This window comes from Fringilla coelebs (genome assembly GCF_963513975.1).
Source record: "Fringilla coelebs genome assembly, chromosome: 1".
Taxonomy (NCBI): domain Eukaryota; kingdom Metazoa; phylum Chordata; class Aves; order Passeriformes; family Fringillidae; genus Fringilla; species Fringilla coelebs.
Genome location: NC_140028.1, coordinates 24,725,931 through 24,739,336, shown reverse-complemented (window position 1 = coordinate 24,739,336; position 13,406 = coordinate 24,725,931). Strand labels below are relative to the sequence as shown.

General features: G+C 36.7%; 1 protein-coding gene across 1 annotated transcript in view; it reads right to left on the bottom strand.

Moving 5' to 3' along the window:
* Positions 1 to 1,708: 1,708 nt before the first annotated feature.
* RAD54B (RAD54 homolog B) overlaps positions 1,709 to 13,406 on the bottom strand; it is a gene marked incomplete at both ends in the record, with an annotated part of 60,029 nt that continues 48,331 nt past the window's right edge. Inside the window, 8 exons of the mRNA XM_084225555.1 lie at positions 1,709 to 1,935; positions 4,593 to 4,793; positions 5,092 to 5,158; positions 6,459 to 6,720; positions 8,860 to 9,041; positions 10,429 to 10,719; positions 11,305 to 11,444; positions 11,951 to 12,158. Coding sequence (XP_084081681.1) covers positions 1,709 to 1,935; positions 4,593 to 4,793; positions 5,092 to 5,158; positions 6,459 to 6,720; positions 8,860 to 9,041; positions 10,429 to 10,719; positions 11,305 to 11,444; positions 11,951 to 12,158 — 1,578 coding nt within the window. The remainder of the gene's footprint in view (positions 1,936 to 4,592; positions 4,794 to 5,091; positions 5,159 to 6,458; positions 6,721 to 8,859; positions 9,042 to 10,428; positions 10,720 to 11,304; positions 11,445 to 11,950; positions 12,159 to 13,406) is intronic.

Sequence of the window (13,406 nt, the reverse complement as noted above, 5' to 3'; positions counted from 1 at the left end):
TCTGGGGCAGCTTGGCACAGCTGGGCACAGGCAGGGAATTGTACTGAAGCTGTGACTGGCATTGAGTGTGTTGGTATGGGCTGCTTTGGCCTTCTTGACCTTGAAGCAGCATTACCTGCTGTGACAGCATCAGCAGAGAAGACCAGCACGTGCTACTGCAGACAAGGACAGGAGAGAACTTACAGAGATTTATGGGCAGCACAGATCTAAGTATCACCAGTCTCAGATAATTATAAATTACAATAACCATCCTTATACAGAGTGCCTGGAATCTCCACCTTGAGATACAGAGCTGCAAACCTTGTCCTTACTCAGTGAAATAAACTGTGTGAACTTTGTCTGACAGCAAATGGCCACCACAGCAGCTGGATAAGCACGGCCACCACACCACCGCTCACAGGGTGAAGAACGAGCTCTTTAGCTGCCAGCCTAAAATGTTATTTAAACTCTATTAGCATAATTCTAATTATTACCAAGAACACAATATGCATGCCATAAAGATGTTCAGAATTTATGACTTTCTCAATCATTGTCTCACTTTGGTCTTCATTACTTCCAGGTGTCATCCCGCATTAGAGTAGAAGGAAACTCAAAAACTGCTCTGAAATAAATATGGATGGCAAATAGAGGTCAGTGCACATGGCTTTCAAGTTCCAAAACGGCATCAAAATGCAAGGAGGATGTCAGATGATGGGTTAGGATGGGCAGTCTGGGGAAAGAGGCAATACTAACAATAACACAGAGAATAATTTTAAATTCTTCTGAAATTTGGTTGGGCAATTAGGCTCTGTGGCCACATATACCATATATCATCATATCAAACACAATGCAGGATATTATGACAATGGAGCCCTCTTCTTGCTCAAGGTCTTTCAAATTCTCTAAGTTTGCAGTATTTCTGAATATTATCCATTCTTCTGCTCTTGTGGGCATTTCAAAGTACTTCACTTAAAAGCTACAACTGATTTTGAATGTTTATGTCTTCAAAGAAGGGTAATACAATAATTAAAAAACATACCATAAAAATGTTCAGTACTTCAGTCTGGCAAAACACATTCTTAAAAAGAGTTAACAAAATGAAGATAATCCTGTACTAGGTATGTCTGAGAAATATGTCTGAGTTTATTTTCCCAAGTAAAAGCAATAGGAGAATTTTAGAATATTTTGAAACTGTATGAAGCCCTCAGAATTTTGGACATTAGTGACTACTGCTCTGAATTTCATTCAATTGTAAATTCAACAGAAAAAAGCATCTACCTTGTTATAAAGCTGCATTTATACAGACACATAATATTGCTATATCAGAATCCAACCAGAGTCTTGGTATACACATGTATATAGCATTGCCTAATTTATAAAATTTGGCTGAAGAGTTGCCAGCTTTACAAGCAATAAATTATTAAAATCAAATGAAAACTATAAATCAAAGTAGACTTACAGTAGTAATGTCCATAAAAATTAATGTGCATATGTGATGTCAAAGGAACAAAATACTGGAAAGCAAAGTTTGTTTTAAAAATCTGTATTATAATTACAGCAGGTATGATTAACTTAGTAATAACTGTAACTTTGCATAAACACCAGGAGTCACATTTACCCAGAAACCTCACGAGAAACACACAAAACAGAGCTGGGCAAAAAGAACAATAGGTAACTGCACATCAGTTGTTTAAAAGTCCTATGACAAGGAGGATGCAGAAAAAGACACTCAAGTTTTATTAGGTGGGGAAGTAGGATTGGTTACATTCTGGAAAATGAAAGAAACATTTTCTTTTATCCTTTCAAGGAAAGGATCAGCAAGAGTCTGATGCTGCCCAGAGAAATGTTTCCATTGCATCAACTGTGACATGGAAAGTGGCTTCTTTGAATTAGGCTTCCCATGGTTTTGTTCAAGCTGGCAGCTTCTAGATATGGGAGGCTTTTCTGAGGAAGTATCTGAAAAAAATTATGCAGTAGACTAATCAGAGAAACTAAGAAAATTTTAGTCTGAATCAATAAGACAGCTGGTGATAACAAACAAGAGAAAATCAAACAGCACATATAATCATTCTGTTCCCACAAAATCCAAACATATATCCACAGTAAGAGAGGGAAGGCTGCTTCTTGCTCAGTGATTGAGGTTATCAAAATTACCACATGCTAGCATAAAGACAAATCCTTTTACACATGGATGGGAAAGGAAATATCTTATTTGCCAACTTCCTTTCCTCTGTCCTCCTAATTCTGTGACATTTGGCCTGCTCTCATTCTTTGAGCAAATCTGAATCTAGATGTATGTTGCAGGAAAATGCACACTAGCTTCAATTTCTTCCCAGAGGAATCACTCCAGCCAGCTAAGAATAATTTGAGTAGCTGTTTCATTGACTCAGCACACTAGATCTGTACAGTCTGTACACCCAGATTGTGCCAAGTTGTTCACTATACACAATACTGTATATCACAGTAAGGAAAAGACTATTCCTCTGAGATTAATCCACTTTTAAGAGATGGTCCTAAAGCCCCAAACAGTATCAGGTCATTGCAGTGCACGTCACACATTGATGGCTTTATGATTCACCTGATGCATGGGATAAATAAAGAAATAATTTTGAATGAATAAAATTGCATCAGTACTGTTACTGCTTTAAAACTTGTCATCAAATATTTTCATAGCACTATTATGCACTTGTTAGGAAAGACCAGTGATATGAGTAGCATGACTCAGACTATTCCTGCTATTTTTACGTTTCTGAGAGCCCTTAAAGATTAATGAACACAAAACTTTCCTTTTGACTGACATATGATGTTTGAAGTAGATTTGAGATACATTTTTTTACTGGCCAGAAGAAAATTTAGAATAGATACATTTACAGATTCTGCCATCCTAACTTCTAAAGTACACTGTGATCAGGTAAAACAACGATAGGTAAAACAACAGGCTTATAGCTTTGCAGCTGATGTGAAGGGCAGCAGAATAGCAAGCAACCCATCTGCATGATCCATGCACAGGAAATATCCTCCTCTGAAGACCCCTGCAGTTTTCTAAAGATCACCCTAGTGTGAATGGACCACAGGAGATGGTGGCTGTGAGACCTGTATTATATTGTTGGGCTCCTCTTTAGTTTATCTTTTGAATCATACTTGCTAGAAATGGAGGAGACAAATCATTGGAAGTTCTTGGCTTTTCTGTACAGTAGAATCTATCCCTAGTAACCTGGATTCTGGTTCCTTGATGCAATAATTTAGCAGTTTTCTGGTTTTGGGAAAGGCAGAGTGATAGCTGCATTCTGGGGTGATCAAACTGAAGCCCATGACTCAGAAGAATTTGACTAGGGAGACAATGAGCCAGCTTGTCCTCTGCTCTTTAGGAAGTCAAACCTTCCCCTCACTCTATCATTACCACCACTTAAGTCTAATAATGGCCTTCAGGCTTTTCCTTGATCTACTGCCAAAAGGTTTTGTTCTCTGGGAACAGGAACTACCCTTGAAAAAGTCACAGAACCCAAGAGGCCAATGTTGTGATTGAATTGATGAAACCAAAGTATGTTCAAAGCATAAGGTAAGAATTCAAGATGTTAAGACAATTGCAAGCTACTAAATAAAACTGCAAGCACCTTGCAACACCTACTGTGTTCATCACAGTAGCAACACAAAATTTCTCTGGATTTCTGCAATCCAGGAGTCACACATGCCGCACTGCATGCCACTGGGAAAATGTGGCCAACATTTAACTCAGAAGGTGCCTTTCCCACACAGATCCTGTAATAGTACCTAAATGGAGGATGGTAAATTTAGAAAATCACTTATGAAGAAACAGAAGGTCTAATTTTTCAATCATTAAAGAAAGATGCAAAGATGATTTAATCAGCATATGGAGCAAAAATAAAGGAGATACTCAAATTCTTATGTCTACAGAAGCCCTGTGCTATCTTCCTCATTTTGGGTAGAATGAGATAAGAAAAAGTATTGGGTTTGAGCAAAAAAGTATTGGGTTTGCATTACTCTTCTTTTCTTGCCCCTGTCTATTGAAAATACATACTCTTGTACCTATTTCTTGAGCTCTTTTTCTTGAGGTTTCTGTGTGCATTTAGAAGACATCAGTATTGGTACCACACTATCACTCCTGTAAATAGTGTACATGGATATTTCATGCCCCAAAAGAGAAACATACCAAGGCAATAGACACTCTTTCTTTTAAGAAATTAGATGAGCTATAAAAACTAAAATGGATAAGATGCAAACATAACCAATGATCATTTATTTTTTTTAATCCTGTTTTGATCTTAAACCTATGTACTTGTACACAGCAAGGTATGAAAACAACTGTGATATGCCAGAAGAACAGGAGACAGGTCCCTACAGAAAGGACAGATGTGAATACTTGCTACTTGCATGATAAATGAAGTGGTTGTTACTGCAAGGAATTAATCTTCTCCTCCTTTCATGAAGGACTCCTATGGATTAGATAAATCAGCCAATGGGTAGAAGATTCCATAATGAACCTCATTATTTCAATCCTCTTTTACTGAGAATCAAAGTTTTCTCCAGAGACAGACTATATATAAAGAATGGATTCCACAGCAGTGGCCAGAGATAATGAAAAACAAACTCACTTTGATGGTCAACCTTTCCCATACAGTCGCACTCAAGCAAGTCATGAGTAACACAGCTGGAATCTTCATGTAGAGTAAAGAGATTTTTAAGCTCCTCAATAGAAAAATGTGTGTGCTCAGATGTCTTGGAAAGGTCTACAACTGCCCCAGAAAGGTCTTGTTTGCTGATCTGTCTTTGATAAATTTTTTCTTCTATTGAACCTGTATTGAAAAGAAAAACAGATAAATTGGGATAATTTTTGACCAGTATTTACAAAGAAGTCAAATCACTTTCTTGATAACAATATACATAGGAAATGCTAAATCACTATTTTCAGTTATTTAAGAAAAAGCAAAGCAAAAGCAAGTGAATCAATGTGATGTCTCCATCTTAACTGAACTCAGAACAAATATATATTTTTAAAGACCAAATTATTTCCAAAGCCATTCCCTCTCTTTCTTTTATGGACAAAATGTCAACATCTGTCTCACTCTGGGTAAGCTGAGCACAATCTCTGACCTGTGGTTAGCAGCCTGTAGATATGGACAGCATGTTTCTGACCATCTCTCCACACTCTAGCCATTGCCTGAGGAAAGCAAGAAGATGAAGAGCATTAACAGCCTGCTATACAAGGATATTTCACTACAGCTTGTAGCCTTCACTGACCAAATTACCAGTTCTGCCCACTTCTTCAGAGAGCTCTTGTCTGGATAATGCATTCCCCAATAACTCTCTGGGATTGTTTCTATAAGTTTTCTGGTATTAATTGTAAACAGTTTTGAACACATAATTTACTTTCTGCCATTTATGCTTCTCTTCCTTTCTGTACACTAAAGTAGGAAAGTAGGTGTTTCAATTATTTCCTGAAAGAAATCCCCTCTTCATATTTGTTTTCCAAGCATTAGCAACTATTTAGTATTTCAGGAATACTGATCATTCTCCCCCATCTCCAAAATTGGTTTTTTCCACAATACATCTTTAAAAGTTACTTTTAAATTTCTATTGAAATTCTAAAAATGATTGTTTGCACCTCCTTTATTTCTTAAACAAACAAAATGTAAAGCTGAGTACTGCTATATGATCTTTTTTTGAAAATGTATGGGTTACACCTACATCCTCAGTACAAACACACACAACAGGCTTGCAGACTCTGGCAACCTGTAGCAATTTTGTCTGATTTACCAGACTTTTTCAAGCAACAAGACAAGTGACCACATGAGGGTACTAATTCACCCTGGGAAGAGGAGCAAAGGCTTATTTCAGGTATTAAAGACACAGCATTACTCTACAATAAAAAGTTTCTCACTGAGTTCATAAAAAGATTTTTTTAATTGTTATTTTTAAGGACTATTTTAACTGAAGACTCTTATGCCAACTAAATAATCCCTTGAGGCCAACAGTGCCTTTACAAGAATAGCACAGCATTGGCTTTCTTTTCTTTCTTTTGGCATCACTGCCATGTGATTTTCTCATTCTTGCAATTCTGATCAGAGTCTCTCCCTTTTTCTCAGGGATTGTAAATCAACAGCAACGTTTTCTATGCAATCTAATCCCATTTTCCTTTTCTTTTTCGGAACACAGCAACTCTGCAGAAAAAAAGACATCAAGAGACAAAGAGGATACGTGACTCACTCCTCCAAAGAAACTAGAATTTAATCTTTTTATTTTTTACTGCAAGAGGGCTTCTACTGATCCCAATATATATAATATGACACAGAAATATTTCTTCCTTTTCTTCTCAGGAAAAGTTTTCCCTCATTGTTGTACTTGTCCAGACACAATGTGATAATTGGTGCAGTAAGACATGTAAAGTCAGGCAATTCAAAATCAGTCAAGAATTCATTTGATGCCCATCCCAACCCACATGTACTCAGTTGTTACCAGACCTGAATATCTGTAGCTGGGTTCCAGTCAATATCATACAGAATCAAATGAGATGCTCCAACCAGGTTCAGTCCCACTCCTCCAGCCTTTGAACTCAGCAAAAAGATGAAAGCTGGGCTGAATTTGCTATTGAAAGTATCCACAATATGTTGTCTCTGGGAGACAGGAGTATTGCCATCAAGTCTAGTATAGGAGTATCCATAATGTTTGCATACATCTTGTAACACATTTAATGTCTGAGTGTAATTGGATACCAACACAACTCTGTCAAGGAGTAAAACAAAGTAATCAACCCAGACCTTGGTAAAATTAAAGTCCAATAACAAATCACTGAAGACATCTAAGAAAATAAAATTAAGGTGAAAAATTACACATCAACTTGGGGTTACTTTTACTTTCTACAATATAAAACATTTCCAATTAATTAGAAGCACATACCAGATCTGGATGCTTTATACTTACTTTCAAGCATTCAAGTGTTAAATAATTAATGTCTCCTTTTGCAACAGAATTTGGCATAATGCAGGCATTCAGAACCAATCACAAAGATATTTTTTTAAAAAATCTGTTCATACAAAATAACTGTTAAGACAGCATTTGCAGAGGATGTTGCAGGAGCTAATACATAATATATATATAAAACTCTACTTACTGAAAAAGCTACTATGAATTTCTACAGAAAACCTCAGAAAATTCTAACAAAAATCATAATGAAAGTCAAGTAGGGCAGCAGAGATACTTCCCCACATTTTATGGCTGAAAAGAACAGGGATGAAGATTAGTGAAAGACAGACACTGAATTTTTTTAGAAAGCAAAATCAATCTGATCCCTTACAGTAATGGTCTAAGCTATGTTGGTATATTTTCTCTGAAATTTTGTCTAATTAGGTTTGAAAGGTTTGAAAATCTAGTATTCCTATATCCTCCCAAATATTGAAGATGATTCTACTAAATAGACAAATATCTTTTGAATTTAAGCCATAAGTAAAAGAACAGGGCATTTTCTGCCAGATCTCATTTGGAGGTCTTTAGTCATATAAACTAAATGAAATATATTTCATTTTTTAAAAAAGTAATGATACATTTCATTATTTAAAAAAAAAAATTGATTAAAAACAAGTTTTGAAGAACTAGACAAATAATTTCAGGGGGAAATGAAGATATTAACATTTTAGAAATGTTTTAAAATATTTTTATTATTCCACTTTACAGCTGAACTACATACATGACCTGTCTCTAAAGACTTTGCAAGACTTATTTTTTTGTCAATCAACATAACATTCACAGCTTTGTCTGCACTCAAAAATAGAATACAAACTTCAGATTAGGACTGGAATTGAGTCTGTATATTGCAAAAGCTATTCAGTACCAATGAAAGCAGAGAAACCAAAGAAAAATAAACATGAGCCGCTCTGAATTAATGCAACAAAACTTAAAGGCATAAAGTAATGCCTCAACTCAGCAGCCCCCAAAGTACTGCTACAAAGGGATACAGGTTTTACTGACACTCCTGGTTTTGCTGACCTACACAAACTAAGGCCAGTACATTTAGGTATTCAGCTGTCACTGGTTTCAATGGATGCTAAGTATATAAACTCCAGCCACAGGCTCAACTTTCTGATTTGTGAAAAGAAAGTATCTTCAGATTCTATTACATCAGTGTCAAGAGATCTGCTGTTACTTCCCACTACTGAATTACAGTGTGTCCTATTCAAACATCACTTGAAATAAAAGTTAAAAACTTGTGGAACAGTTAGGCTTTAAGGCATGAGTCCATAAAAAATTCTCCTGGGATATCACCAGGTCATGTGAGATTCCCACAAATCAGCAATTGCACAGAAATTAATCATGTGCATCCTATTACCCCATGATAACCAGAAGTTTTCCTACAAGTCAGTGGCATCTACCACAGGGGAAATAAGTGCTTGCTGGGCAAGCTCATGTGTTGAGAATGGTCACCCTGAACTTTAGAAAAGGCAGCCAGCAGTGAGCAGTTAAGCGTGATTAAAGAGGAAACAACTCATAATCTAGTAATGAAAATACTTCAGTGCAATTTCATAGATTAACACATCTTCTCATGAAGATACAAAGAATTGGAAAGCCTCTGCAAGTACAGGGTGCAGCTCAAGGGCCATAGCAAACTATCTTACTTGCTTTACATTGTAAAAAATACAAGTATCACTACCTGGAAAAAATATGAAGAGCATCTTTAAAAATTATGTCAGCTGCAAATTCTAATTTCACAATTTCACAAGAAAGCCAGGACTACAATGCTTAAATTAATTTGCACCCCTGCAAACAGCTGCAATACCTTTATTTTGAATGTTATACTCCCATGCATTTGAAAAGCAAATCAATATCCAGAAGGTCACTCCCATTACCTCCCTTCTACCTTTCTTTCACACTTGCCTTTCAGAAGAGTTGAGCTCATGGATTGCTGCCAACAACTTCACCAGCACCTGCAATTTTCCTGAATCAGTTTCACAGAAAGTGTCTGAAGTATAATCTTGTGGGAAGACATCTATTACACCTTCATACAGGCTGGACTCATCATATTCCTCAGACATAGGATCACAGCTTTTTTCCTGTTGAAAATAAAAGGATTAAAATTCCATATCCCCTCTAACATATTTTAAGATTGCTATATTTTTATCACAAAGACAAAAAGAGGCATAAAAAGCTGCCATAAAGCAATGTATTATGTGAGCATGACAACCTTCCAATAAGGGATTGAAAGCAAAGTTTTAAAATAATTATAGTTTCTTTTCGTTTACATTCTCTAATCTAAGACATTGTTTGAAGCTAAGTAGAAAGTTGAAATACTTAAAACTGAAAAATGTGTACAACTTCTCTACTTAAACAACCACACAAATGTATTTTCACAGTAAAGATATAGCTAAACTTTGGGAGTGAGGAGGAAATCAATATATTGTGTATTCTTTCTAAATCCCATAATATCTTATCATGAAATTTCCCAATCATTCACTCTTTTTAGGAAAATACAGTCATTAAGATTCGGTTATACTACTACAAATGAAGAAAAGCTGGCAAGCAAGACCAATAAAACAGTAGAAACACAGGTAATATTTTGCTGTACTTAGAAAATCAATGTTTCACAGGGAGGAAAAAGCCAGACCACTCAAATGCCAAAACCACAATGGCAATAAATGATTTGCACATACAGTCCTCTCCATCCCTATATTTAATAAAGGCCTGTGGTTTTGCATATGAAAGGTTTCTAATGCTTATACTATGAAGTAAAGGCAATGAACTTTACTTGGCAGCATTGAAAGTTACCAGGATACTGCACTGCATATTCCACCAAAGTCATAAAGCACATCTTTTAAGAAAGATTTCTATTTCCACCCACCTTACTTGGACTTCTGCTAGTGGCCATAGAAGTTACTATTACCAAGTTCTTATTATCATACTATTTTCCTATAGGAATAAAACCAATTTTTTATGTACAATCCCAGGAAAAGTGGTAATGGAGACATCTAGTACCACTGACATCTTGAGCCTGCAGCTCCCAGTGTCATTAAGCTTGAAAAAGTGGAAATATCATGTGGACTGGGAGGTTTCAGAGAAGCCAGCAGACATACTAGTAATACTAGTAATCTAGACTGGTAATCCCTAGTTAACAGTGCTCTTTGTAAAATTCACATTTATATATTTTTTTACAAATATTCAGAGACAAGGTTAAGACAGAAAATACATTAAAAAAGAGAAAACAGCATAAGGCAATAGGAAACTGATGAGATACTCTTCCTGAGCACATTTGGATTTTCTAACACTTGTGCTTTTGAAAGCAGACTTCCTAGAGCAAGCTGTATGTGAGAGTATGGAAATGACCTTAAGCAACATGCATATTGATAACAGTTTTAGTGACCTGTGTCTGCTGAAATGACTAACTGCAAGCACACACCCCCGTGCAAATAGATACCTAAATAGATAAATAGGTACAGTTATAACCTTTATAGCTTTAAACAGAAGACATGGATGATTGCAAAGTTTTTTCAGAGCTCCTATACATATTAGGTGGGGACTATTTTCCAGCCTGCCTTGCAGACACGATGTAATAACATGAGAACTAAGCAGTTTTCGATACAGTTCAAGCTGCAGCGCTGTTGGTCGGCAGAAGATTATGCTCTCCTTTTTGGGGGGCAGAAATTTATTTATAACCTCCTGTGTTCTTCTGAGAATAAAGAGTCCAGTGAGGCGTGTGAGTTCTGCTGCTCTTTTTTCTCCTAATTCCTTTTCCTCCTAAAAGAATAAAGCACAAAATTAATTATAATCTTGCATTTCATCAGAACAACGTTCTGTATGATTTTAATTAGGTATTTAAATAACCTTTTAAAAGTATGATACCACTTTCTGACATGGGACTGTAATGACCAATTCTTCTCCAATTAGTACCACTGCATTAGCTCTATGTCTGATTTCTAAAGTCTTAAACAAAGGAAAATAGCATCCCAGATGACATCCAAGGCTTGAATTATATTCTAGAATTCTACTCTTGAGATGCAGTGAAAGCACACAGACTTTGCAGTCTGTGGAGAATCTAAGAATGGATAAAGTATTGCCACATGGCAATGCACATGGCTTATTGGGGAATGCAGGTGTTGGAAGCACAGTTGTTGCCTGATAATTAATAGGCAGCCAAAATGAGGTGATTTTAACATGTACATCCTCCTTCTGCTCTCTTTGAAAACAAGTGATTTCATGTCAAATAGGAAGGTGAAAAGCTTCAGCTACTATTAGTAGTCCTGAGTTTCACTTTGCTCCATAGAATGCAAATTTCACTTTACTATCAATTTTCTTCTATTACTGAATTTTTTAACCAAATACCTCTGTTGCTGAAGGTTCTCTAGATCTGACAATTGGTTCCTCATATATCTTTCTATATGTGGATAAAGAACCAAGTATTCCTGGATTCACAAACTCTATTAAGGCATAAAATTCTTGCAAGTCGTTTTGGATTGGAGTACCTTGAAAGAGAAAAAAATAATTCTGCAATTGGTTATTTTTTCTTTAAACTTATAGAAGTGCATTGAATGCAGGAGTTAATATTGACAATGTATCTTGAAAACAGATGTTTTATTTCAATGTGAATTACTCAGAGTCCTGAGTTGATCTAAAACCATGAATGACAAGATACTGTACTCCTAACTAAACAGACTGCAGATAAAATTGTTCTGACAAAGGAATTTAAAAAGTCAAGTTCTAAATCAATTTTCTTAAATAACCACAAAGGAAAACATTGAGTGCAGAGTCACAATTCCTTTACAGAAGATCTAAGGCTCCTTGCTTGCCCCTGAAGACTGACAATTTTTGCCTTTATGTAAAAAAATTGGAAATAACCTGTTTTTACAACACCTGAGATTTCTTCATTTAATACCCATTGCCAAAATTCCAACTGATCTCATGCTTTTCTTTTACCCCAACCTAGTACTATCAACATAAAAAAATACTAAAAGTAACTATAGATACTAACCAGTAAGGATAATTCTCCTCTCACAAGACAAACTGGTAAGGGCTGTGGTTGTCTTAATAGTGCTATTTTTCAGCCGATGTCCTTCATCACAGATTAGGAGATTAAATTCTGCAGCCTGAATTTGATCCGAAGATCGCAACAGCATCTCGTAACTGATTATCATAACGGAATAAAGTGGAGAACCAATGAATTCTTCTACTTTGTGGTCCTGCAGGCATAAAGGAAAATACCTCATACAACATTGGAGATCACTTCCTTCAAAATCATCACATTCCTTAAAAATCCAGTGACTACAGAAATTTCTTCTCCCATGACACAAGATACTTACTATCTCCTTCCTGACTTCGGATTATTGATTCTTTCCTAATTTGCCAAAGAGATCTGATACAGCAATTTAGAATTTTACCACCTCATTAAAAGAAAATTTATTATTCTTTTTAGCCTTCAAATCCTCTGAGACACATTACCATGAAGGTGAAAAGCACGGAGCTTCTGTAATAGCTTTCCAATGCTGGCATTTGGGTAAGCTTCAAATGAATAATTAAAGCCAAAATAATGAAGGGCCACAGGTAGCTCCTTGTACATTCACTCTGTATCTCAGCCTGGTAATGTCCAGTAGGAAGTTATGACAGTCTACCAGAATTCCCTTTGTAGATTTTAATTTAATTTTATATTATTGAGTATTATATCATATTGGTATTACTTAACCTATTGAATTGGTTCTAGGTCTTCGGTTGTAGAAGAGCAAAGTTCAGCTCGCTTGGAGCTCGGGTGGGAGGGATTCTGCAGGGAGCTTTCATGGAGGCCCAAGGAACTCCCAGGTGCTGGGAGTTTTTCAAGGATGCTCTTCTGGAAGCATGAAAATAGTTCATCCCCTTTAAAGATAAGGGGAACGGGTGGAGCAAGAGACCCCTTGGCTTAACTGAGAGCTTCTAAGTCAAAATCAAAAGCAAAGTGCACCAGCGATGGAAATGTGGATAAATACCTGTTGAGATCTACAAGGGCATTGCCATGACTTGCAGAGATGCAGACAGAAAAGCAAAAGCTCAGTTAGAAATTAATTTAGCCAGAGATGTTAAAAACTGCAAGAACCAGTTCTCCAGGTATGTAAAAAAGGAGCAGAAACAGAAGGAAACTATTGTCCCACCAATAAACAGGAGAGGTGAATTAGTCACAGCACCTTCTTTACCTCTGTCTTCACCAGCACTGCTGGGTCCCCAGCCCTGGGAACAAAAATCCAGGCTAATTACAGAGCCACCAGGGTCAGTGAAGGAAGGGTGGGGGTGAGCTCTTACAGGAGCTTGACCCCTATGGATTAATGGGCCCTGGCATTGCCCAGGGGTACCAAGAGAGCTGACTGACATCATTGCAAGGGCACGCTGCATAACTTCTGGAGAAGCCAAAGGAGAGCAGGGGATGCCCCAGAGGACAGGAAGGATAATACCCCAAATAGGGT